Source organism: Eptesicus fuscus, chromosome 4 (genome assembly GCF_027574615.1).
Source record: "Eptesicus fuscus isolate TK198812 chromosome 4, DD_ASM_mEF_20220401, whole genome shotgun sequence".
Classification (NCBI taxonomy): Eukaryota; Metazoa; Chordata; class Mammalia; order Chiroptera; family Vespertilionidae; genus Eptesicus; species Eptesicus fuscus.
In genome coordinates, this window is record NC_072476.1 from 71,506,520 (window position 1) to 71,533,036 (window position 26,517).

Consider the following 26,517-nt stretch of genomic DNA (forward strand, 5'->3'; position numbering starts at 1 on the left):
ATTATTTAATCTCTGTTACACAACTGAAAACATAACCTAACAAAAACAGGGACCCAGTGTTCCCCGTCTACTTTCCAAATGCAGAAGAGTTTAAAAAATTCAAGACATTGCCTTACTCATCACACCCTTTTGACATATGTAACCCCAAACCTAGTCCCACCCTTATTTCTTTCCTTTTCTCAACTTACTCTTGCTCTCCATTCTCTTTCAGCTTCTGGCTTTATATTAGTTCATTTGTGTTGTTGTTTACTCTTTTGTCTTTGCAGCATTATATATCCATTAACAATTGACTGCAAAAGCAAAAATAGGGCTAATGAAAATTTAAAGGGTACAGTGAGCGTCCAGCATACGTAGTTTGCAACAGCCACTGAAAACTGTAGGTTGTTTTTTCCTACTCCGACACTTTCTTTTCTCCTTTTTGAGTATTTTACAGAGTATTCACACAGTCTAGATACATCACAATCTAGAGAGGCAATGTGTCTTGAATGCTCTCCCCACTGCTTTTATTCCTGTTAGAATAGTTAAAATGTAGCTGCTTGATTTGTGTAATATTCAGCTAAACCTCAGAAACCACTTTCAAAGGAGTGTTCATAAAACATTCATTTTTTTCATCTTTATTTATGGAAATTAACTTTTATAAAGCAAAGAAAGCAAAATTCCACCGTGTATAATAGTGCAAATAACCTACATGATGTATCAGTCTTTACCTGTAGGCACTAATTTTCATGTACTATGAGTTAAATAATATTGCATTCCAAGTGTTTATTCTCCAGTGATTTGGTGAAGGCAAATTCTCATTTTAAGATAAAAAATTGAACATGTTAATAAACACTTTTCTGCAATTTTATTGATTTTCATCTTTGTTTTCTTTTAACTCTTAGGAATTTTCCTACCTGATTTTTTTCTGTACTAAAAGAAAAATATAGGTGCATCAAGAGGCACTATTTTAAATAATATTATAAATATTTTTAATGTAAGATGTGCCCTTTGGGATGATGAAAGTTCACTTAATAGATTCTACCCTATTTGGAAATAAGAGTAATTATCATCTATTAACCACTGAATACATGTTAAGAATTGTGTCTTTATTCACACTATTGCTTTTTATCATACCACAAGTCTTTCCCCTTCCAAAGTTACAGAGCTAGCATTAAATCTGATAGGCATAAACACAAACTTTACATAGACTATTTTAAATGTATTTATTTAAAGATATTTTAATGTTGCAAATTATCAATAAATTTAATATGTGATGCTTTCTTTTTTGTAATAGAAGATCAATATAATAATATTCATATCTGAACTTATAAACCTTATATGTGGATAAGCAGTGATTCTATTGGAATCCTTTGCTAGTTCACTGAAAAAAATAAGCTTCCTCTACAGGCTAATTTTATTAAAAAGAATCAATTCTGGATAAATTTTTTCTATGCCCACATGACTAAAGATAATATTAATGGTTCCCATTTATAGAGTGCTTATGATGTGCCAGGCATTGTGCTAGATCCTTTACATACAGGTGCAGTATATAACTTTCACAAGAACCACTACCCTGTGTGGCAGCTATTTTATCTCTACTTTACAGCTGAGGAAACTAAGTCTCAGAGAGAATTAAGTAAATTACTCAAATTATCCAATGAGAATGTGTCTTAGCTGAGCCCAAATTCCTGCTTTTAACATTTCAGAAGCATCACTGCATGACTGAATGCCAAAACATTTGAGTAAAAAGTGTGTGTGTGTGTGTGGGGGGGGACTTAGTCATTAATTACTGGTTACTTGGTGTCATATAGACTTCCAGTTGTTGTACTGAATTGAATTCCTTTCATCTGATTTCTTATGTGGCTAAAAATCCACTGGGATTGGTTGAATTCTATCAGCTCTAAAGTTTCCAAATCATTTGGAGGCATATAACTCTTATATAAAAAAAAAAGGATTCTTAAAAATCTCAATTATATGATTAAATGACAATCACATTCACACATATATATGCAAAAAGATGGTAATAATGGATGAGAAATAATTGTAGTAATAATGAAATAACAAGACAGTAATTAAATATTAGGGTAGGATATTTGAATTAGAACTTGTGGAAGTTGAAATGTTGAAGTTGAATGAAACTTTTCTCTTCAATTTAGAAGTAATATCTTTATATTACCTTGAAATATTAGGGGGAAAGCTGTTTCATGAAGACTTCCTTCCCCTTGGCAGACTATTCTGCAGAATCCTAGTAAATTTTCACAGATAGTAGCTGAATTTCGTTTTTAACTTTAGGTTTATAACCCAAGAGGAATTCTCTAGGCCTTAAGTAGTTTACTACAATGGACAAGAAACTCTGTTGGAAGTTAATTTCAAAAAGAAGTACAAAATTTAAAACCTATATGAAAGGCTCATGTGAACCAGAATTTAGAATATTCTTTTAGTAATCTAGAAACTATAATCTGTTTTCAAAAAATCCTTATCTTTTTTGTTGTGTTTCCCATTAATACCAAAAAAGAATGTGTAATGACAACAAAAAATATTTCATACCTAAGAAAGATATCTTACTGAAAGGAATACTCATAGATAGGATAAAAACAAAGTAATCATAAATATTTTGCTGAGAATTTTAAATAGAACAGTCATCGATGGCTCATGATAAACACATGAAAAGATTTTATCCATAGCTTGTAATCCCAAAACACTTCTCAGGCCTCTCTTGACTGACCCCCAAATAAAATCTTATTTCAGGTGACCAAAAAAAAAAAAAAAAAAAAAAGGCCATTAATGTTGCTCATGCATTTCAACATAAAAATGGAATGGAATCATTGACTAGAGGTAGAAATGTGCAAAACTATTCAAGATAAATATGCTACTTTGAGGCTACACATTCACTCCACTTTTGTCTGCCAACTTGATTTTTGAATTGGGCACTCATGGATAAAAGGTATGTGATCTGAAAAAATAGTGTGTGTCCTTTAAAAGTCAGTGTCATGTACTGTCATTCCTTTTGGCAAAATTTATGTTACATGGTACTGGGCTGAGCTAATGTAACATGATGCATTAAAAACCACACATGGTGATTGCAATATGTGTCAGAAAAATGAATTGTTATATCAGATACCTGTTCAGCTGTAAATAGGGCCCTCTGTAAGTCACTGGCAAAAGGATTGTATTCTCTCCTTACCTGTATAGAACTCTTGTTATCTAAAACATGCAGCTATCCAACATCCTTACTCTGTGGCCTGTGGCCATTTAAGTTGTATGTTTAATACATTCAGACAATGAGAACACAGTACATTATGAAAGCCACAGTTGGAGATATTTTTGTTTTCATAGGAATTTTTCTTCCAAAGATCCAATGGCTATATCTTCCCCTCCCCTCAGTAAGAGACGTACTCATGGAACTCTAATGGAGTCTAACGAGAAAGCCCTTTGGGCTGCTAATAATAGAAGTCTCATAAACAATAGCTTAAATGCCTAAGGATTTGTTTTTCTCAGGTAAGATGACTCAAGATAGACAGCTGCTGGTTTTGGTTCAGCAGCTCAATGATGTCAGGACTGCTGTCTCTGAAATGTTTGTCTTCCCCTCATGGTTTAAAGATGGATGTTTCACTCCAGTTATTCCGTCTACTTTCATGAAAGAAGGGGGGAAGGGGCAGTTCCCTATATTTGTCCCTTTTAACAAGAAATTCAAAGCATTTTTAGCAACCACCTACATATTTCCACCTATATTTATTTGCCCAGAATTGTGCACCTGGTCACTTCTAGCTGCAAGAGAGGTTGAGAAAGTAAACCCTGCAATGCAATCAGGTATGGAAGAGGGTTTGGGGAATTAATGTTGGGTAAGCCAGTTAATAGTATCTTCCTTAGATGTCACTAACAGTTTTATAAATAGAGTATGGGGGAGACTTTAAACAGTGATAAATTATTATGGTAAAAAAATTAATATTGACTTCTACCTCACAGTAGGCATGCCTGCATAATACTCTCCTCTTAGGATTCACCAGAGACCACACACAGCATCCCTATTCAGCAGATATATCAGCATCGTTGGACCTACTTGGTCAGATGGCCTGAATAGCAGGGAAGCTTGCACTGCAGCCTAGTTCTGATGCAGAGCCCATTCTTGCTCTGTGCCCCACTCAAAGCTAGCAGTCTTCTGAATCAGTTGATTAATGAGTCAGCTGAGTATTCTCCAATGCAATATATGAACTATTCCACTTATTTGGAAAGTGGTTCTGGAGGCCAGAAGTGAGAAATGGATAAATGAAACAGGGAAAGAAGAAAAGCAGATGCAAGCGTGGATTACTGAGTTCACATTTGCTACAGATGATTGATGCTTGATTCCATGAGACCGTCTGAAGAGCCTTATGAAATGTGTCTCAAAACTGCCTGCTGCCTGGAGAATGAAAGGGTGGAACATTGATCCACAGGCTTCCATCCCGCTGCACTATTGGGTTGGGCATACATGTGTACTGAGCAGTTTCCCATGCCTATCTTCTGTCTCAGTGGGGCTCATAGCCCAGGTAGTTAGTACTCATGGCCCAGGTGGGGTTCATTCAATGTTGGTCAAAGCCTGAGTTTGATTGGGTGCCACTGCAGTGGCTCCAGTAAGAGGGAAGGCCAAGAGAATTTGAAAAGATGTACAAGTGGCAGGAAAGGAAGGGGTTCCTCTGAATCTCTTCAGAAGAGGTATACTTCCTAATGATGAATGAACTATTTCAAGTCTTTCAAGCACCTAGAGGTAATTAGCAGAGACACTTCACAAACATATACTCTTATCAATAGTACTTCTTTATTCAACTAGTCTCTCTAGGGGTGTCTTCTCCAATTGGCCATCTAGTTTTATGAAAGCAGAAGTACTGTACAACATCAGAGCAGTTGCACATTGGCCCCCATATAAGTCTTGTAGCTTACTGGCTACCTTTAGAGTTCCATCCAGGAGGGTAAAAGCATGACCAGTCTTTGGTTTTCATCAAAATTAGAAATCTATCTCAGTGCCATATTTGACTTTTCTTTAATTCAGCAAATACATACTGTGCACCGACTAGGCACTAAGGCATATCTGAAGCTTGGAGCTGGGGAGACAAAGATTAATGTCATGTGGTCTCTAATCCTGAGGAGCGTGCAGTCAATTGGGGAAGACTGGCATGAAGGAATGATGAAACTGAGTTTATAGCCCTGTAAGTGTAGGGGAAAACAACTGTATTTATAATTTTGGATGGTGTGGGCAGTACTTTTTAATAAAATAGTGCCCACACCATCCAAAATTAGCAATGGAAGGAGGAGATGGCTAGACTTTCCTCTTGTTTTACCAGATTCCCCCAAGCCCTTGGATCTCTTCATTCCTCAATTTCAAATGTTGATTAACTTACCTCTTATAGTTCGACTGAGGCCCAGGATAGAATATTTAAAAAGAACTCAATTAAGACTTAGGGTTAACAGAGAAAAACGGTGCCCAGCAATGAGAAATGCAACTTACACAGTTTCTATTTCAAATGCCCTAGGTTAGTACTGATCCCTCCCACGGTTAGTACTTTCTCATGGTTAGTACTCGTAGGGTTAGTACTCTAGTATACAAGAAAGGGCCTTCAGTAGGTCTACCTCCTCAAAGGCCAGATCCAAAGATCAAGTCCTGGAGACAGACAGTGTGTGTGAGAGAGAGGGGATGTTTCAGATTATTTTAGTAGCCCACTTGCTGAAATGGAAGGTTCTGTGACATTATTAAATGGGGAAAAAGTAGTTTTAAAGCACCATTCATTCATTTAGTAAATATTTATTGAGTGCCTATGATGTGCCAGGCATTGCTATATGATGGGATACAGTGGTAAATAAGTCCAACATGGGTCCTTTATATATGGAGTAAACAGTCAAATATGAATTCAGTATAATCTCATTAATGAAAACATGTACATTTCTGTATTCATTTGACTGTATGTCCTACTGTGTTCTTAGTTTCCTTCTTAGGACCTCCTTCCTAGGTTACATTTATTTAATGAACACTTTGTATGGGGCTTAATAAGTACCAGCACTATCCTAAGCACTTTATAAATATTAACTTATTTCAGCCTTATAACAACCTTATGAGGTAGGTACTATTATTATTATCACCCACATCTTACAGATGAAGAAACTGGCACATAAAGAGGTTAGTAACTTGTCCAAGTTTACAGTTAGTAAGAAGCAGAGCTAGGATGTGACCCTAGACCCGTGGTCGGCAAACTGTGGCTCGCGAGCCACATGCGGCTCTTTGGCCCCCTGAGTGTGGCTCTTCCACAAAATACCACGGCCTGGGCGAGACTATTTTGAAGAAGTGGCGTTAGGAGAAGTTTAAGTTTAAAAAAATTTGGCTCTCAAAAGAAATCTCAATCATTGTACTGTTGATATTTGGCTCTGTTGACTAATGAGTTTGCCGACCACTGCCCTAGACAGTTGGGCCCCAAAGTTAAAGCTCTTTACAACTACTGTAAACTGACAGTAGGAACCATTTCACCTGATCCCCTATCCTTAGAAGTGTGGCCAAACTTCAGGATCTAAACGCATGGCCTCAAGCATACAATACGTACTCACAGACACAGACAAACAACTGTCCTCGAGGGCTAGGGCATGGGTCTGGGTACACAGCAGCAGTGGCAGAGGTGTGTTTGGCTGGTGTGTTACATTTATTTATTACTGGTTTACAGGAAAGTCATAGATACAAAATCAGTAAAACAAAGAGGAAAAGGACAAAAGGGTGGAAGTAGAGTTGGGGTTGGGGGAGATAGGGGGTATTTACATTAGAAAACCTAGGATGAGGGAAACTCCTGAAAATCAGCCCAAAACCGAGCTCTGAAGTTCTAGAAAACAAGGCAAAAAGGAAAATATGAAGAGTTATATGGCTTCTGTTATCTGACTGAAAGAAGATCCTTGACAGTAACAAGAGCCCTAGTTGCACAACCTTTTGGTTTGTGGGTTTGGCGGCTGCTGTTGCTTCTTTGCCTTATGGGACTGCCCAGTAACTTTATATGAAGGAGCTACGGGATTTCTAATTGTAGCATTTAACTTTGGTGAGTCTGCTGGGTTTTTTGTTTTTGATTCCACTCACCCCCTTGCCCCCAGTATTTCATTGCTCTGCTGCTTCACTTGAAATTGCATTTCAGTGTGCCAGTCGGTTGGACGGAAATAGTTACTGAGTTTAGCTCCTGCTGTGTACAGAACACAGGTGTAGATTAGAGGAGGGAGATTTATGGAAGACAAGATTCTTGCCTCTAAAGAAGCTTATAATCCAACTAGGAGAGTGAGCACACACTTGTGAAGGACTCAGTAGTTTTTAAAAGAAAAAATGAAAATTAATATTGGGTGATTCCAAAGTATGGGGGGAGCATTGAACAAGCAGGGGGGTCTGTCGTGGTAGATTTTCTCCAGGAGGTGGGGTTTGATCTTGGATTTAAAATAAGGGTATTAGCCCGGCGGATGTGGCTCAGTGGCTGAGCGTGGACCTATGAACAAGGAGGTCACTGTTAGATTCCTGTCAGGGCACATGCCCAGGTGTCAGGCTTGATCCCCGGTAGGGGGCGTGCAGGAGGCAGCTGATCCATGATTCTCTCTCATCATTGGTGTTTCTCTTTCTCTCCTTTCCTCTCTGAAATTAATAAAAATAGATTTTAAAAAATAAACCAAGGGTATTGGACTGGCATGGTGGAAGGGTGTTCCAGAGCTAGCTCTGAGAGCCAGAATGAGTAAACCAGGTGTAGGGAAGGGAAAAGACAGTAGGTGGATGCCCCGCCTTCCTTGGGGAACTCCATCAGGAGGCGGCTGATGCAGAGGGGCACCTCATTTTATGCAACAGATAATTTTTTTAAAAAATATATAAAACAATGGTAGGAAGTTATTGAGCATCTACAGTGCGTCAGGCATTGCGCTTTAATCTTCCTCTCTACTCTGTAAAATGGGCATTATTTCCGCTCCGCCTACAAGGCAACAGGCTCTGTAGGGAGGTGAAGTAGCTCCCGAGCCCGATGTCATCTGGCTTTTAAAGGGTGGAACCCGAATGTCAGTTGGTTTGACCACCAGGCCCACGCTTTCGTGAGCCACACACATTTTCGTAAGTTACATATTTAAGATACACCCTCGGTGATGATCACTTGAATAAGTCCTATAGTCATTTCCTTTATATATCTACATATCTACACACACTTTTTGCAGGGGTCTGGGGTGGAGGGTAAGCATTTTCTTGACTGCGTGCATGCTGGTACATCGCTTTGGCCTGTTTGATACCAGATAACGACACCGAAAATATCTTTAACACGATTTTTTTAGATCACTCTGTCCATTAAGTGGGTAATCTCGCAAAGCAATGTCACCGCCAAACGGGTCAATAGGGGAGATACTGAAGTTTCCCAGCACATCCAGGCTGCGACGACCGGGAAAAGTGTCTAACTTGTGTCCACACTAAAATGAGGGAAGAGCCCTAAAAGGAGTGCTGCAGGGAGAGACGAAGGCAGGCTCCTCGGGAGGAGAACCGAGTGGCTGCCGGGCCCAGCGGGCGCGAAGAGTGGCCGGTCCGATCAGGGTCCCCCCGCCCCGGGCGTGGCAGGGGCGCCGGCCAGCGCCGGGGCTTGCGCATGCGCGCGGGGCCGCGGTGACTCCGCCGACGCGACCGCCTCCTCCGCGCGCGCTCGCAGCACGGTTACCCCGACTCTCTGCCCCTCCTTCCCGCGGCGCTCGAGGGACCATGGCCGATCCTCGCGTGAGACAAATCAAGATCAAAACCGGCGTGGTGAAGCGGTAAGGAGCCGCGAACGGCGCAGCCGCCAGCGCCTCCTCTCCCTCGCCTCGGGGCGGCCCGAGAGGCCGGGCGCAGCGCAGGCCTCAGGCGGGCGCGGGAGTCCAGGCCTCACTTGCTCCGCGGGCGGCGGGGCCGGGCCGGAGCGGGGCGCGCCGGTGCCGGGGCCGGAGCCCGCGGTCCGGGGCACGCCCCTCCCATTGCCCCTGCCCTCGATGTCCCCACCGTGAACGGCGAGGGTCGGCAGCAGCCCGGCCCTCGGGCGTCGGCGGGCGGGGCGGCGAGCGGGAGGCTGGGCCGGGCTCGGGTAGCACCTCCCCTGCGCGCGCCGCGCCTCCACGCCCACCGACAGCGGGGAGGCGGACTCGGGGGGACCGCGAGCCCGTTCTGAAGTTTCCGGGGCCGCCGAGGGCCCGGCCCTGATAAAAAAAAAAAAAAAAAAAAAAAATGAGGCCTTGGTGACGCCCGGAGATAAACGTGGCGGCGGCCCTGCCGTCTGGGAGAACGGGGGCGGGAACTTGGGCTCCCGCCTCCCATTTCTGCGGCCGCACTCTCCCCACTCGGCGTTCCGGAGCTCGCCCCGGCGGCGGTGGGTGGTGGGTGCTGTTTTCAGTGGGTGCCCCGTACTCGGCTCTAATCCCCGGCAGCTGTTAGACACTTCCGTGCTTATGAGGACGGGATTGTTCCGACCCACGAAGGTCCAACTTTTTGAGAGGCGTTCCCGGAGAGCAGGTAGACAGGCTTAGGAAGAAGCGGGTAGTAGGAATGTCTCATCCCAGTCCGCTGGCTTTTCCCTCTTTGCCCACCGTCTGTCCCTTTTTAACGTTTCTCCACCGGAAGGAAGGCAAGGCAAAGGGGAGGGGGGAAAAAAATCCACTTTTTAAGCTGCTGCCCTCAGGCTCAGATAGCACAGCGGGACCCTGTACTTGCCTGGACGCTTCCATTTATGAAGGCAGCGAGGAGCTCGTGTGAGGAGCAGCTCAATGCACAGCCTCTTCGGAAGGGAGACCGTGGGTTCAGATCTCAACTCTGCCACTTACTTTGTGCGGCTGACTACAGATACTGGGCACCCTGCCTCGGGTGCCTGGGGTCTTCCTTTGTAAAATGGGGAAAGTACCCACCTCCTGCCGTTGTTGCGAGAAGTGCCTGCCATGCATCCTCTTTAACGTAGCGGGTGGCGAGTAGCCAGGGGCTGGTAAATGTTAATATTGTGTGTGTTCCCGTTTTACAGATGGGGAACTGAGGTTTACTGAAGTTAAAAGAGAACAGCCAAACTTGTCTTAAGATCACCGTTCAGTTAGTGGCAGAGCAAAGGTTTCTGATCTACAGGTTTCTACTTTAAGCACAACACTTCAAAAGAGTATTTTTTTAAATGTGTGATAATAGGAAGGGAATTGAGATATATATCGCTCAACATATATCTATATATGTGTATTTAAAGGATTTTTTTTCAATTACAGTTGAGATATATAATTAAAAATATAAATAATTTGCACCATCACTCACCCTATTGTTCACTTTTCCTAGACTTAACTTTGGTTATGTCATTTTAATAAATCTATTTAGTGGAAGCACCAGGGTATAATGGAAAGTGCTTTAGATAGAAAATCATGAGACATGACTTCTAATGGTAGATTCCCATTAATTACCTATATGATTTTGTCATTTCTCGTTCTAATGATCTATACTAGTTTATGAAATTAGTTCAAGTATTATATGCTTACAGTACATATTCTGGAGAAAACAAACTCATTTAGATAATTACTATAAGAAGCTAAGTTTTAGGCTTTCAAACATTCCCAAGTACTTATGGAAACTGCTTGAAGATAAAGTTTTATTTTCATCTTATTTCAATAATAGTGCATTATCAAATTTTAATTTTGATTCTTCATACTTCATCACAATAAAATCATTTTTGTGAAACCTGCATAATTTACTATATATTAAATTGCTTATAAATTAATGAAAATGTCTACATACATTTTTTCATGGCTTTTTTATTGACATTTTGGAGTGGAGTTCCCCATATGTACTAAAATTAGATGTGTGTGTGTGTTTAATCCTAAAATTTCTATTTTAGCTACTTATTACACATTTTGCTTTGGTAGATAACCATCTAATTCTGTAAATATTGTTTCCTACTTTCCTTCTCTGTTGTTATTTTTCTCTGAAATTTAATTACAACTCTTTCCATCTTCTGACTTAGTATCTTATTTTTAAAATTTTCCATTGTACCTCAGCAAAGAAAAAAAATAGATGAGGGAGATATAGCAACATATCAATAATTGCTGGGGCTGAATGATCATGGGGCTTCATTATATTCTCTATATGTTTAAATATTTTTTCATAATAAAAAGATTTTTAAAGGTATGCATTTTTCTCCTCTCTCCAAATTTAGTTTCAAAGATTTCTTGATTAGTTTCATGATTCAGACAGATTCCTGGTTTTGTAAACACTGGTTTCTTAAAGCAGAGGTCTAAAAACCAATTTCTGTTCTCATCACCTTTTTTCTAGTTAGATGTTCATTTCCTATAGCCCTGTTTCTCTTCAGAAGTCACAACTTTTATTTGGAAGAAGAGATTTAAAGTCCTCATTCACACCCTTAATTCCTTCAGTTTTCTTTCCAGGAATTGAGAGCCACTAGAAATATATTCTATGAATTGATCCTAGAGTTCAGTTTGATTAGGCTATAATAGGGAGGGTGCATTCTTGGAATTTTAAGTATTTAATCAAGTCCCCTAGAATCCTTCAGGTTATCCAAAAGTGTCGTTTAGTGGGCGGCTTCAGGAAGAAATCTGGGCAGGCAGATGGAATATTACAGGAATACGGAAACAAGACAATAAATAGATGGTGATGGGCATCAGGGAACCCAAACAATGAGTGGGTGTTTCAGCAAGTTGGCAAAGTAGTAAAGGCAATTAGTGGATGGCAGCCATTTTAGAAATGAAAAGAGAAACAGGTTTCAAGGCCATTATTAAAGGCCCTAGGAAAATAGAGAGAAGCCTCAGGGACCCTAATCTTAGAGAAACTTTGTTACCTTGCATGGTAACAAAGGCAAAATATCTGATTTTTGAAAATGGATGTTCAGAGAGATTAGATTCCTAGGAACAAGGAAAGAATACAGTTAGGAATGGTTTGTAAAATGAGAATTGGACAGCAACAAGGCTGACTTGGTTCTGAGCCTCTGACTCCTAGGACTCCTTACGGAATATCCCCTTCCCAGCAACAGGATTGTTTTTTTCAGGACTAATTCTGGCTATGAAGCTAGAGAAATGTGTGTGCTTTGGGCTGGGTGGGTAATTGTACTAAGTTTCTTCAAGCAGCAGCCTTTGTTCACATGTGACTTACTGTTAAGTGGGTATTAGTTGGTAAGTTTGGGTCTGGCAGGCTCTTTTTAAACATTTGGATCCATGTTCCAGACAGATTCCTGGACGTAATAATATCTGTGACTGGATCATAGCTAATCTGGCAGCCCTAGCAGGAAGTTACCAAATAGCATTCCAATTTTCTTCTCCAGTGTAGAACTGTCAAATCCTCCCCCATCTTTTTTAATGTCTAGGTGGCATCAGTACCCTGGTTTACCTGGGACTGAAGGGTTTCTGAGATATGGAAGCTTCAGTGCTAAATCTGGGAAAGTTCCAGGCAAACTAGAATGATTAGTATTTATACCTCTTCTGTAACTAGCTAACATAGCACTGTTTTCTGTGTTATTTGAGACTACTTGCTGATAGTGCAACTGTGAATTGAATGTTGTACCTTACTTAAACTAAAATTTTAATGCATTCTGTAAATATGAATCCATGCCAGAAAATACATGGTCTCTCAGCTAAATAATATGTCCACAATAAGTTTCCAAATAAAATTTGTTTGTGTTTGTTTTTAACCAGAGTTATGATAAATTCAAGAAATTCTTTAGCAAGGAAATGTTTTCATCCATTTAACATAAAGAGATATTTAATAACTTTAAAGGCAAATTATTTTCAATAAAACCTGCTAAACTAGCCCACTGGTGAGTGAATTAATTGATTTAAAATACTTTCTTAAATATATCTTTTTGTAACCATTTTAGATTGGTATTGGCTTAAAATCCAGTGTGAACAAAGAATGTTAAAGCATTGGAAATAGCACTGACTTTGGCCCATAGTTTCCCTCTGATTAAATGAAAGTGACACCAGTAGATTAGAATGAGACTAGGACAATTCACACTGCAATTGTGTTAGTTTAACTTTAACAATCTTTTAACACTCTTGTTTAAATGTAGCTGACATACCATAATTACAAATCTACAAGCCTTGATTATAGAATTTTACATCATGAATCTGTGGGGAAGTTGTATTGATTTTTTTTTTAATAAAGCAAAGCGCCTTTCCCAAACTGTAACATCTCCCCAAGTTTGTTTATACCTGTACCTCTGATATATAGCTGTGTGTATGTGTATATGTATACACATGTATGTGTATACATATACACATACACACACAATATACAGAAGGCATAAACACAACATAAAAGTTAAGTAAAATCTCCATGTTATTTGTTAAATTTTTATGTTCATACTGGAGACCCGATGCATGAATTCGTGCAGGGGTGGGATTCAGCCGCAGGTGGTTGGCCGTCCCGCCCCACCCCCAATCGGGGTAGGGGAGCAGATTGGGGATGGGGCTTGCCAGGGGGAGGGGTCGCGGTCGGTTGGCAGGCTGGCCCCGTCCCCTGGTCGAACCCCTGATTAAACTCCTGGTGGAACTCTCCAGCTAGGGGACAATTTGCATATTAGCCTTTTATTATATAGGATATTTATATCTTACTGACGTATATTTTATATATACTAAATATATATATAATACTGACTGACATAAAAGTGAAAGATATGAATGACACTATACTAGCATAGACATAGAGATATCGTTTTCCCACTTTAGCTTTAGCTGTTTTTACACTTACCATATTTAAAATAATGATGGATAGAAGGATGGTGGACAGTATCTGGGAGAGGTTAAGGACATAGCCGTGTAAATTATTCCTGTAAACTTTAGTAACTTTTTTATCTTCTTTTCTTCTCTTTTCCTACATCATACCGTTTGATTTGAGTTAAAGCCAAAATGGCCAACTTCCTACCTTGAAATTTAGCCAACTCTTTTTAGAATTTCTGTAATGTACCCAGTTCTGCAAAGTAATAGTCAAAGGCAGTGTCAAAATGGATTATAGGTGGTCAGCTCTTCACCACTTTCTGCCACCTACTTGGCAAGCAGTGACTCTTAGCTACACAGCTGGCAACCAGATGTCTCTTCAAGCTGGGAAGGGAGAAAGCTAAGGCCACTCATGACCATGGTCTTTCCAACCCAATCTATATTATTCTGCAAGTCGAATGTGGGAATGTAAGATATTTTGACCCGTTTGTGTGTGTGTCTGTCTGTGAATGTATTCTATTTTCATTGCATTTTTTGTTTGGTAGGATATTTTGAAAATCTGTAGTAATTAATCAAGGTTGAAACATTTTGTTAATAATAGTAGTTCAGAACCTTTAGAAAATAAATGCTTAGATGTGCGATCTATTTTATTTCCAACAATACATTTATAGAAGAACATAATTTCTATTGTGAAGCTGTTTTATGTGCCCAAATACTAGTAGAGCTGTTTTTTAAATAACATTATAGATCTGACTGATCCAAGATCACTTGTTTATTAGGTACCTTTGAAGTGCTTCTTTCTGAGTCCGTTTCTCTCTCTCTCTCTCTCTCTCTCTCTCTCTCTCTCTCTCTCTCTCTCTCTGCCTGTAAGTTATTATTATCTTGAATTTGGTTTTAATAATTCCCATGCATGTCTTTAAATTTTTAATTTATATGAAGGTATACATAAACCATATGACGGTATTGTTCTGCTCACGTAACAACTCTATATAAAGATAGATAGATAGAGCCCTGGCCAGTGTGGCTCAGTTGGTTGGAGCATCATCCCGGACACCAATGAGTCACGGGTTTGATTCCGGTCAGGGCACATATCCAGGTTGCAGGTTCGATCTCTGGTCAGGGCACGTGCGGGAGGCGGCTAATCAATGTTTCTCTCTCACATACCTATCTTTTTTTAAAAAGTTGATTTTAAAGAGAGGGGAAGGGAGGAGAGAAACATCCATTTGTTGTTCCACTTATGTATGCATTCATTGGTTGCTTTTTATATACGCTCTGACTATAAATTGAACCCTCAACCATGGTCGACGCTCTAACCTACCCAGCCAAGGAGTGTTTTCTCTCCCCTCTCCCCTCTCTAAAAATCAATAAAATAAAAAAATTAAAAAAAAGTTCTTATAACTTTAAATCATGTGTTACCTTTCAAAATATAAATTAAAATTTTAAAAATTTTACATAGTGTCATATTATGGGAACATTTCTATAATTTTTGTGCATATTGTTTTTGAGATTTATTATTGTTTAAACATATAGCTCTAATTCATTCTCTTTTATTTTTTCATTCTATTGTTGAATGACATTTAGTTTTATTTTTTCCGAACAGCCCTGGGTGAAGAGCCTTTCTGACAGAAGAAACAATAAATACAAAGGCTTGAAAAAGAGAGCAAAGTTGGTCAGTTTGAGGGGCAGCAACCAAGTGAGAGGAGGAGGAGGGGTCGGAGCCACTCTGCAAAGTCGGAGAAAGACTTACAGGACCTAGTGTGTAAGGACTTGAGCTCAGGTCTCAGATCTGTAAAAGTTTCTAAGCTCTCTCCAAAGGTAGTGCTCCCTTCTCTGTGCTCTCAAAGAACTTTGTAGTTTTCACTAAGATAGTACTAAAAATACATTTAAGCTGTCTGTTCCATCCACTATACTGTTGGTTTCAAAAGTATGGTCTAGAGATCCCTTGGGGTCCCTGATATCTTTTCAGGGTATCTGCAAGGTTAAAGTTAGTTTCATAGTAATACTAAGATACTATTTGCCTTGTTCACTTTCATTTGCTCGTAACTGTACAGTGAAGTTTTCCAGATGCTATATGATATGTAATATTGCAACAGATTAAATGCAGAAGCATATGAGAATTCAGATGCTTTTTGGGGAAATAATCCTATATAATAAAGAGGTAATATGCAAATTGACCATCACTCCAACACACAAGATGACTGCCCCCATGTGGTCAAAGATAGCCAGCAGGGGAGGGCAGTTGGGAAGGATCAGGCCTGCAAGGGAGGGCAGTTGGGGGCGACCAAGCCTGCAGGGGAGGACAGTTGCGGAGGACCCAGGCCTGCAGGGGCGGGGAGTTGGGGGGGACCAGGCTTGCAGGGGAGGGCAGTTGGGGGCGACCAGGCCTGCAGGGGAGGGCAGTTAGGGGGGACCAGGCCTGCAGGGGAGGGCAGTTGGGGGGAACCAGGCCTGCAGGGGAGGGCAGTTAGGGGCAATCGGGCCGGCAGGGGAGCGGTTAGGCGTCGATCAGGCTGTCAGAGGAGTGTTTAGGGCAGGCGTCCTCAAACTACGGCCTGCGGGCCGTTTTGTTTTTTTACTTCAAAATAAGATATGTTCAGTGTGCATAGGAATTTGTTCATAGCTTTTTTTAAACTATAGTCCGGCCCTCCAACGGTCTGAGGGACAGTGAACTGGCCCCCTGTTTAAAAAGTTTGAGGACCCCTGGTTTAGGGGGTGATCAGGCTGGCAGGCAGAAGCGGTTAGGGGCAGTCAGGCAGGCAGGCAGGTAGGCAGGTGAGCGGTTGGGAGCCAGCAGTCCTGGTTTGTGAGAGGGGTCCCAGATTAGAGAGGGTGCAGGCTGGGCTGAGGGACAACCCCCCTCCGTGCACGAATTTCGTGCACCGGGCCTCTAGTAGTTTCATAAAAATAAGTTATTCTTTTTTTAAATCCTCACCCCAGGATATGTTTATTGATTTTAGAGAGAGAGGAAGGGAGAGAGTTAGAGAGAGAAATGCCGATGTGAGAGAGACATTGGTTGGTTGCCTTCTGTCCATGCCCCAACCAGGAATCAAACCCACAACCTAGGTATGCGCCCTGACCAGGAATTGATCTGTCAACCTTCTGGTATACAGGATAACACTCCAACCAACTAAGCCACGCTCCAACCAACTGAGCCACCTGGCCAGAGCAAAATAGGTTATGTCATATGTGAAAATTAACACCCTATTATTTTAAAATGCTTTTATATATATTTGCTTATAATTAAGTTATACAATAATGAATTTTCTTCTATATCTATAGTTTTACAAATGTGAAGGTATATCTGTAGAACAAATTCCTATAAGTGGAATTGCTGGTTTAGGGGAAGAGAAACTTTTTTTTTTTCCTACAGGGTGGGGCAAAGGTAGGTTCACAGTTGTAATACAAATAAATAATACAATAATAAATAATAATTCAAGAATAAATTTATGAACTCACAACTGTAAACCTACTTTTGTCTTACTCTGTACTAAATAAATACTCTGGCTGGGGCCCTATAAGTTAGACTGACAAAAGACAGATAAATAAGAGAAAAACAAATAGAAGTTTATTAAAATGCAAACACATGGGAATACTCAGTAGTAACTCAAGAGTGATTATGAGACTTGGCCTTATATAGCATCTTAACAAAAGAACAATAAATTTGTACAGAAGTGACAAACTAAAGGAAAAGGACTTGGGTTTCTGACAAATTGTGAGAAGGTAAATATTTGTGGGAGAACTAATGGAAGATAAGGGCTAATTGGTAAAGTTTGTCATGTTGATTCCTTTGGTGCCATCTCAAGGCTAAGGGTCTAGAGTTGTCTTTGGTGATTAACTTCTGTCTTCTGGTAGAGAGGAGAGGGGGGACACTTCTACAAATATATGATCTGCTTTTAGGTAAATAGGGGGAGGGCAGATAACATATCTGCTTTTTCTCAGTTGTCTTCAGCTCAAAATTATTCTTATGCCAAGGTGGCTTGTTTTGGGGTGACATTCTACTACCCTTAACTGGCTCAATTGGCTCATGTGTTCTAAAATTTGAGAGATACAGAAAAACCTTGATATAACAGACTAATTCATCAAGGGAGTGTCCATTAAAGCCAAAGGTCCATCTATATATATAAAAGCCTAAGTGACCGAACAACTGGTCGACTGGTCGCTATGATGCGCACTGACCACCAGGGGGAAGACACTCAATGCAGGAGCTGCCCCCTAGTGGTCAGTGTGTTCCCATAGTGCCAGTGCCACTCAGCTGACTGAAGGGCACCAGACACCGGGCTCATAGCTGGCAAGCGCAGCTGCGGCAGTGCGAGCCTCTCCCACCTCCGTGGCAGCATGCTACCCAGTGGCAGCAGCACAGGCACAGCGGGCCTGGAATGAGCAGGAGTGGTGCGGTGCCTGGCCCCACTACTATATCCCTCGGGGGATGTCGGCCAGGCCTGCGGGGATCAGGCTGAAACCGGCAGTCCGACATCCCCTGAGGGGTTCCGGATTGCGATAGGGAGCAGGCCAGGCTAAGGGCCCCCACCAGTGCATGAATTCGTATGTTAAAAAATTGACAAATTAGTTTACCTGGTTTTACTTATGTAGACACATTTGTGTAATTAAAATTAAGTATGTAAAAGTTTTCTAAGTGTATTACAGTAATTTTAAATTTATACTGAATAGATCTACTAAATGCATGCATTCACCAGTCATCAAGAGTAAACAAATGCACATGGCTGGGGCTTGGCTTAGTGCAAGTAGGAACATCAGCTGGTGATTGTTAAAACTGCTACAGAAAATCACCACACAACAACAGAACCAGTTACCACGTGCGATGAGGTGTGATAACATGCTAATCATTTATCGAACATCGTTTATGAGCAGTGACTCTTGGATTTAAATATGTAGACTATAGTTGTAGATATGTAATATTTATTTGTTGGTGTAATTACTGCAGTGTTTTTTCCAACACATGGCCTATTTGCTAAAATTTGTTAGAAATAACAAAAACTGTTAATCCTATATAATAAAACTGCAATATGCAAATTGACTGAACAGTGGAATGACCAATCGGTGGGGGGTGGGCTGGGGAGCAGGCAGTGCCAGGCCAGCCAAGAAACGTGCCAGCGGGCAGAGGGAGGGGACGACAATGGGGGGGGAGGGGCAGGTGGCAGCAACCAGCGGTGGCATGATGGGGGGGTCGGGGCTGCACCGGCCGGTGCCGTCCCCTGATCAGCCACCTGGTTGCCTCCTGAAGAGGGAGGCTGGCAGCCGTGGGGTGATGGGGGCAGTGCCATCCCCTGATCAGCCCACCTGGTCGCTCCCAGAGAGGGAGGCCAGACTGCGGCTTAGGCTAAGCTGTCAGTAGGACATCCCCTGAGGGCTCCCAGACTGTGAGAGGGCGCAGGCCGGGCTGAGGGACCCCCCCCTCCCCCAGTGCACTAATTTTCGTGCACTGGGCCTCTAGTTTAATTATAAGCAAATATATATAAAAGCACTTTAAAATTAATAGGGTGTTAATTTTCACATGTGATATAGGGACCGGAAATTTTGTTCATTAAGTCCGAAGTCCATTAAAGCGAGGTCCACAGGATTAGGGTTTACTGTGTTGGCAGATTGCCCTTTTATCTATTTATAATTCCACGCAATATTTTAAAATGTAGTTTAGCACCCTTTTGGTCTGGAAAAAATTAAACTGTGTAGTGGAAAAGCCCAAGAATGTTTAGTTTTTGTAGGAAAGTACTTTCCACATTGTTGAAAATGACAAGAACTGATGAGGCATACAGGTATGCTAAACAATTGAAATTAATTTCACTTCTCAAAATAGTCCTCAAAGGAGAAAATCTTGTCCTTTTGAAAAACTAAATTGTAGAGCTGACAAAGTACCCCTTAGAGATTCTCTCCTGCCCTTCTCTCTTTCCCTGGTCCCTTACTTCCTATCCCTTTACCCCAACCAGACAAGAGAGGTAGTTAATTTGCTCAGGATTACCCAGCCAATTACTGGTAGAGCCAGAATTGGGAAACTTTCTAAAATTACAACATTACACTGTGTCATATAACAAGTGTGAATTCTTCAGAATTTATTTTTATTTTCTTAATTTATCTTTATTGTTGAAAGTATTACAGATGTCCCCTTTGTTTGTTTGTTTCCCGTTGACCCCCTCCACCCTGCACCTGTCCATCCAAGGCCTTCACCGCTCTATTGTCTGTGTCCATGGGCTTTGCTTATCTCTATATATAAAAGCATAATATGCTAATTAGACCAGACATCCTTCTGGACGTCCTTCCTTCTGGACAAAGCCGCAGTAGGCGGGGGCCGTGGCAGAGGCGGAAGAGGCCCCCAGCAGCAGCAGGCAGGGGCTGGGGCCAAGGCCCTTTGCATGAATTTTGTGCATCAGGCCTCTAGTATGCATGTAAGTCCTCCAGTTAATCACTCCCAACCATTCCCCCACCCCACTTTCCCTCTGAAATGTGTCATTCTATTCTGTGCTTCTATGTTTCTGGATCTATTTTGTTCCTCAGTTTATTTTGTTCATTAGATTCCACATATGAGTGAGATCATGTGATACTTATCTTCTCTGATTGGCTTATTTCGCATATCATAATACTCTCCAGGTCCATCCATGCTGTTGCAAATGGTAAGAGTTCTTTTGTTTTTACAGCTGCATAGTATTCCATTGTGTAAATGTACCACAGCTTTTTTATCTATTTATCTGCTGATGGGCACTTGGGCTGTTTCCAAATCTTTAGCTATTGTAAATTGCTTTGATACACACACACACACACACACACACACACACACACACACGATGCATATATTCTTTCTGATTGGTGTTTCTGGTTTATTAGGATATATTCCTAGAAGAGGGATCACTGGGTCAAATGGATGTTCCATTTTTAAGTTTTTGAGGAAATTCCATATATATAAATTTTTTAAAGTTAGATTTTATTCAAAGTTTGGTCTTTTGATATAAGAAATGTCCAAACCTATAGAGAATTTTTGTAAGAGTCTATTTGAGTCAGACTGACAACATGCTGGGAAACAAGATCTTAAATGTTCTGGAGAATGACAGTTTTGCAGTTTCTATTATACCTTTGGAATTAAGGAGAGAATTTAAGAAATATTACATGAAGTAAGGGACAGGGGGAGATAAACCTTTTACAGGCCTGAGACATGACTACTCACCATGACCTGCCCAGTTAGGAATTTATGATCATCCTGGGAAGTTAGTTTCATTTGGATTTATTAGAGCCCCTTTTTCACCCACAGGTTGATGAAAGTAGGTTCAGTGATCTTTGACTATAAGTTATTTTTCAGTTTTATCATTGGAATTTCAGTTTTAAACAATAAGTATGTGATACCTAAAGAATAACCATTGGTTGTGTTAGAACTAAGTTTAATAAACTGGCCAGCTTTACTTTGTGAACATTTATTTTGTAGTCAGTTCAGCGTTAATGATTTTAAGAGAGCATGTGAATTGCTTTGGTTCTTGAGATCATCTTGATTTCTGCCCTTTGGAGACATTTTAGCAAGTATGTGCTTTCCATATTGTTGAAAATTATAAGATAAAAACATATTGGGTATGCAGATATGCTAAAACATTTTTTAAAATGCAAATCTAAAATTCAGAAATATAAAGAAATACAAATTAAACTGTTCAAACATTTTTTATTGCCAAAGAATCTATCTGGGCAAATAGACTAAGAAGAAACAGAAAAAACTTTAAAAGGCCAATAACACCTTGCTAATAAGAACTAATAGGTACTTAAACTGATGAAAGTGATTCAGACAACAACATATTAACCCCCTACTGCGGCCTGTTTTAAGCTGTTAATAGACATTAGCCTTTTAAAGAAAGACTAACACTTTTAATATGCCTTTCCTAAGCTTTTGATACATTTGTGAACTATTATAACTCTTTGCTATATTTATTATAGGTCAGTGCATTTTCCATAATATTTTTGAGAAGTGTTAACTGCTCTGAAAGTTTAGATTCCTTGTAGTCTTTAAAAGTTTTTAATGTAATAAATAATTTTACATTAAGATTTTTACTGTAACTAAATATTTTTGGTAGAAGTTATATGGGAAGAATAAATGCTGATGTATTTTTCACTGACAAAAAAATGTGATAATGTGCATACATATGAGCCTAACCAGTGGTCAAGGACAACAGGGGGGTGGGGGCATGCGTGGGGAGGGGTTGGGGATGGGAATGGGAGGATGAGGACAAATATGTGATACCTTAATCAATAAGAAATTTAAACAAAAAAAAAAATAATAATAAAAATAAAATTCCCCTAAGACGTAATCACTTGCTAATTCCCATCTGGGGTAGGAAATTCTATCTTCATAAGATAATAATTTCTTCCATATTTGGAAGTAAAGTCTGTCTTCCTTCATGATTCCACTCATAGGTACTAGATTGACCTCTTGGAGCATCAGAAATTTCCACTCTCTCTACCACAGAGGGTCCCTTAACATTTGGAGATGGTTATCCTATATCCTATATAATAAAGAGCTAATATGCTAATCAGACCCAAAAAAATGTGATAATGATTGTTCTTAGGTTTGATTTTTATTTTTTTTTACATATTAAGGCCAAATTTTTTTCAATAATTTTCTACTAGTATTATATCTATAAAATTATAAGTATTATAAATGATTGGGTATTTCCCACAAATAAGTCTAATTTTTAAAAGTTTGGCCTGCAAGTGTTTATGTATGAGGAGGGAGGGTTTTAAGAATATAATTTTCTTTAAAATACTGCCAGTAAATTTAAATGATGACTCCCTACATGTTAGAATAGTAACTTAAGTTTTTGTTTAGGTACATGGCTTTTATAACACTTTTTTTGAGAAGAGATTAGAAAATGGTTTTGGATGTTTTATGTTTCATAGTAATTCCATATATAAAGCTAGTAGATATCTGACTTGGTTTTTACAACAACTTATCTTGAAGCTAATTGTATGATATAAGTAAAGGTTGAAAAATATATTGACTGGATTAAATAATGTTGTATGTGATTTGGATAAATTAGACTTTTTTTAAAAATTGGGGGCTTTGATAGTTCTGTGAGGTAAAAACATAAGCATAGTACCTAATTTGTGATCCAGATGCTACAATTTTAGTGACCACGGAAGTGAATGATGCATACCCAAAGAGCATTTCTACTATTCCTTCATGCCTATTCAAAACCAAGGAAAAATGAAACAAAATGTTTATGAGAGATTGCCTTATACAGTTTATGGGTTTATTATTATGGTTATGAAGTTAATATCTGAAGAGCAGGTTTAAGCCTAGGTGTTGAATTTATTACTGAAGGTAATAGTATTGGGGCATAGCTTTTTTGTTCGGATTAGTCTCTTGATTAAGATCAAATTTACTTTTTAAATTGGCTTTAGAGAGAGAGGGGAAGGGGGAGAGGGGAAAAGAGTGAGAGAGAAAGAGAGAGAGAGAAACATTGATTTGTTGTTCCACTTATTTATACATTCATTAGTTCCCTCTTGTGTGTACCCTGACTTGGATGGAACCCATAACCTTGACATATCGGGGTGAAGCTCTAACCAACTGAACTCCCTGGCCAGGGCCAAAATCAAATTTGTATTATTATACAAAATGATATTCCCTTATCCCGGAATAGATGCTTGTTAGAAAGTTAAAATAAGGTAAATATTTCCCCCCATATTATTTTAGTATCAAATTTTTCACTTTAATGTCCACATGGCTAGAATTTTGTTTTCATAAGTTAAAAATAATTGAAACAATGAAACAAATCTTCAGTGGCAGTTTGAGATGTTTCTGAAGGCTGACGTTCCCTGTTGAGAACCAAATGGACATAATCCGTTCAGTCTTCACATGTATGTTTTACAACCATTGGAACGGGTAACTGATAAATTTGAAGACATCAACAACTAGTTCTTTCCCTAGCAGCAAGCACACAGAAGCTCATCTTTCTTGCAGTTTTTAAGTGGTCACCATAAATATGGTGAATATCCCTGTCTTTCTTCCCATGGGAAAAATATTTTCTAATAAGCCAGAGTTCAGAGAAAATGTGAGATGATAACTGGCTACTAATACACTGCCAACCTGGACTGTGATAAAATTTCCCAGGCCTGAGGATTTTTTCATTGAATTTATTTCAACAGCTATTTAGTGAACATTTGCTATGCGTAAGGCACTATGTTAAATATTGACCACTGTTCACCAGAACTTTGTTACTCAGTTTTTGCCCTAAAATGGCGCCCCAATGGGGGTCAATTCTTAGTTGAAAGAGCATTCATAAGTGCTTTGTAACACATAACATGTGATAAATCTTAGCTTAATATTCCTTAATAACATGTTCAGGTTGTGAAAATTAAGTCTAGTATCTTACTTGAAATTGGTGACATTTCTCTTAAGTACAGTGTTACTACTAGTAAACTTAAGTAAACTAGGTTTGTGACTTAAAGTAAATTAATTTTAGTAACAAAGAAAGCATTTTGAATTAAAAATAAATATTACAGCATTGTTCTGAATTACAAATAAATATGATTCAAAGTACTGCTTTGAAACCAATGAGTGATGAGAAAAATCTGAAAAGGGAATGGAAATTTTATATCACTTATAATTGAATTGCTGAATACTAATGTTTTCTGCTTCTAAAATTTTGGCGTTTAGATTCCTTTTACTTATTTTGGCAACATAACAAGGCATGGGAACAGCAATGTTAGTTAATATTTTTTGAGCTTTCACTATGTGCCATACATTAGCTAAGCACTTCATGTGTGTGTCTTTTAATGATTACAATTCTTATGTGAAGCAGTTGTAGTGAACCCCATTTAATAGATGAAGAAATTGAGTTTAAATAATTTGCCCAAAGGTAAACAGCAAGTGGTAGAACAAGGATGAGAGAGCACCTGTTGAGTGACACCAGTACACTTGACTATACCCTTTTTAACTTTAACAAATTTATAAAGGAGATGAGACTGACTCTGTGAAATCATTGGATATAGGAAAATGAATAACACACTCTGTTTTCAAGGAGCTCCTGATGTCAGAGAAAGACAAAAGTCACAGAATTAAGGACAGAATGCTACATGAACCCAGATTAGGTTATGGCAAACTGCCTCTACGGCATGGTTTTTCAACCTTGGCACTTTGACATTTTAGGCTGGATACTTCTTTGTTGGGGGCCAGGAAGGCTGTCCTTTACATTGTAGCGTGTTCAACAGCATCCATGCCCTTTACCCACTAGATGCCAGTAGCACCTGTCCCCCCCACACACTTGTGACAACCTAAATTGTCACATAGCTCCTAGGGTGAGGGGCAGGCTAGGGAATAAAATTGTCCCTGCTGAGAGCCACTACTCTAGGGTTAAAGAGGCTTATCATCAGTGACATTTGAGCAGGCTCTTAAGGCTGATTACAGGTCACATTCTAGATAGCACTATATGTATAAAAGCATGGAGGTGTGACTCAGTATATTTCATTTGGGAGACAATGTTTGTGATGGTTGGAGTAAATAGGGTGTATGGGGACTGAGGAGTTAGTAAGAGATAAGGTTGATAAAATAAATTAGGACCCAGTTGTATGTCATGCTAAGAAGTATAGGTTTTTTTTTTTTCTATAGGTAGTAGAGAGCTATCATAGGTTTATAGGTGAGTGACAATCTGAATGATCCACACAGAATTTACTTGCCTCTGCTTCTTTGTATCATCAAGTAAATTCTTTGAGGGCAGAGACCATGTCACTCTTGTTCACCATTATATCCCTAGTGCCTACGATGATACTTGGCACAACCTTGTGAAATAGGAAGGATACTAATAGGGAATTTATAGATGTGAAAACTCTTAGAAGAGGTTTTGGTGGCCATGAGAATGGAACTTGAAGACCTTCATACTCAAGGAGTATAATTACCAAGGGCCCCAGCTACTGGACTATGAAAACTATTACAACATTTTTTTCTCAAGGCCTCACTTTTCATGCGCTGCTTGACAGCAAGTGGCAGACTCGCCTTTTCCTGAGAGACATGAATAGCCTTGCCAAACGTTCTAAAATTGCATGGCAGTCTAGGATGCTTCTTCATAACCTTTCCTCACTCTCCTTCATTCCGAGTCAAACTTGCATCATTATCCAATGACTCTCCTAGCCTTTGCTAGCCACCTTACCATTTTCTCATCGCAGGAAAAAGACCCAGAAGAGAAAGTAAATACGCCGAGGAGTATTTGCACTGATAAAATTCTTGCAGGTTTAATCGCTTCTTAGTGTTTGCTTTTCAGAGGCCCAGAACACAGAAATTAAGTGACTTTCAAAAGAGCACACAGTTATTAAGTGGCAAAATAGATTCAACAATCTAGGGCTTGGGTCTGTTAGTCCATGCCTTCAACCATTCATTATATGCTATTTTTTAGTAAGGCAATAACTTTTGACTGGCATTTATTTCTCCTAGCCAATCTTTTGAGTCTAATGGTCTGATAAAGTGCCTTAATTCTATAGTTTATTACCAAGTCTTTAAGAATCTCATCCAGCCAGTGTGGCTCAGTGGTTGAGTGTCAACCCATGAACCTGGAGGTCATGATTTGATTCCCAGTTAGGGCACATGCCCAGGATGCAGGCTCAATCTCCAGTAGGGGCCATGAAAGAAGCAGACAATCAATGATTCTCTCTCATCATTGATGTTTCTCTCTCTCCCTTTCCCCTTCCCTCTCTCTGAAATCAATAAAAACATTTTTTTAAAGCATCTCAGATAGTTATTACATATTTCAGCCCAATTAAGAATTTTCTGGCTATTGTTTTCATGTTATAGACAATGCGAGTAGAAGAAAATACAATATACAGTTTATGTTTTGTTAAATGATGCGTTCTGAGATTTTTTCAAATCCCCAAATTTGCAAACAATAATTT

General features: G+C 39.7%; 1 protein-coding gene across 1 annotated transcript in view; it reads left to right on the forward strand.

The window, feature by feature from the left end:
* The first annotated feature begins 8,588 nt into the window (after nt 1-8,588).
* Nucleotides 8,589-26,517, forward strand: part of TBCA (tubulin folding cofactor A) — a 69,207-nt gene continuing 51,278 nt past the window's right edge. Inside the window, exon 1 of the mRNA XM_008161964.3 lies at nt 8,589-8,745. Within this exon, the coding sequence (XP_008160186.3) occupies nt 8,693-8,745 (53 nt within the window). The 5' untranslated portion in view covers nt 8,589-8,692. The remainder of the gene's footprint in view (nt 8,746-26,517) is intronic.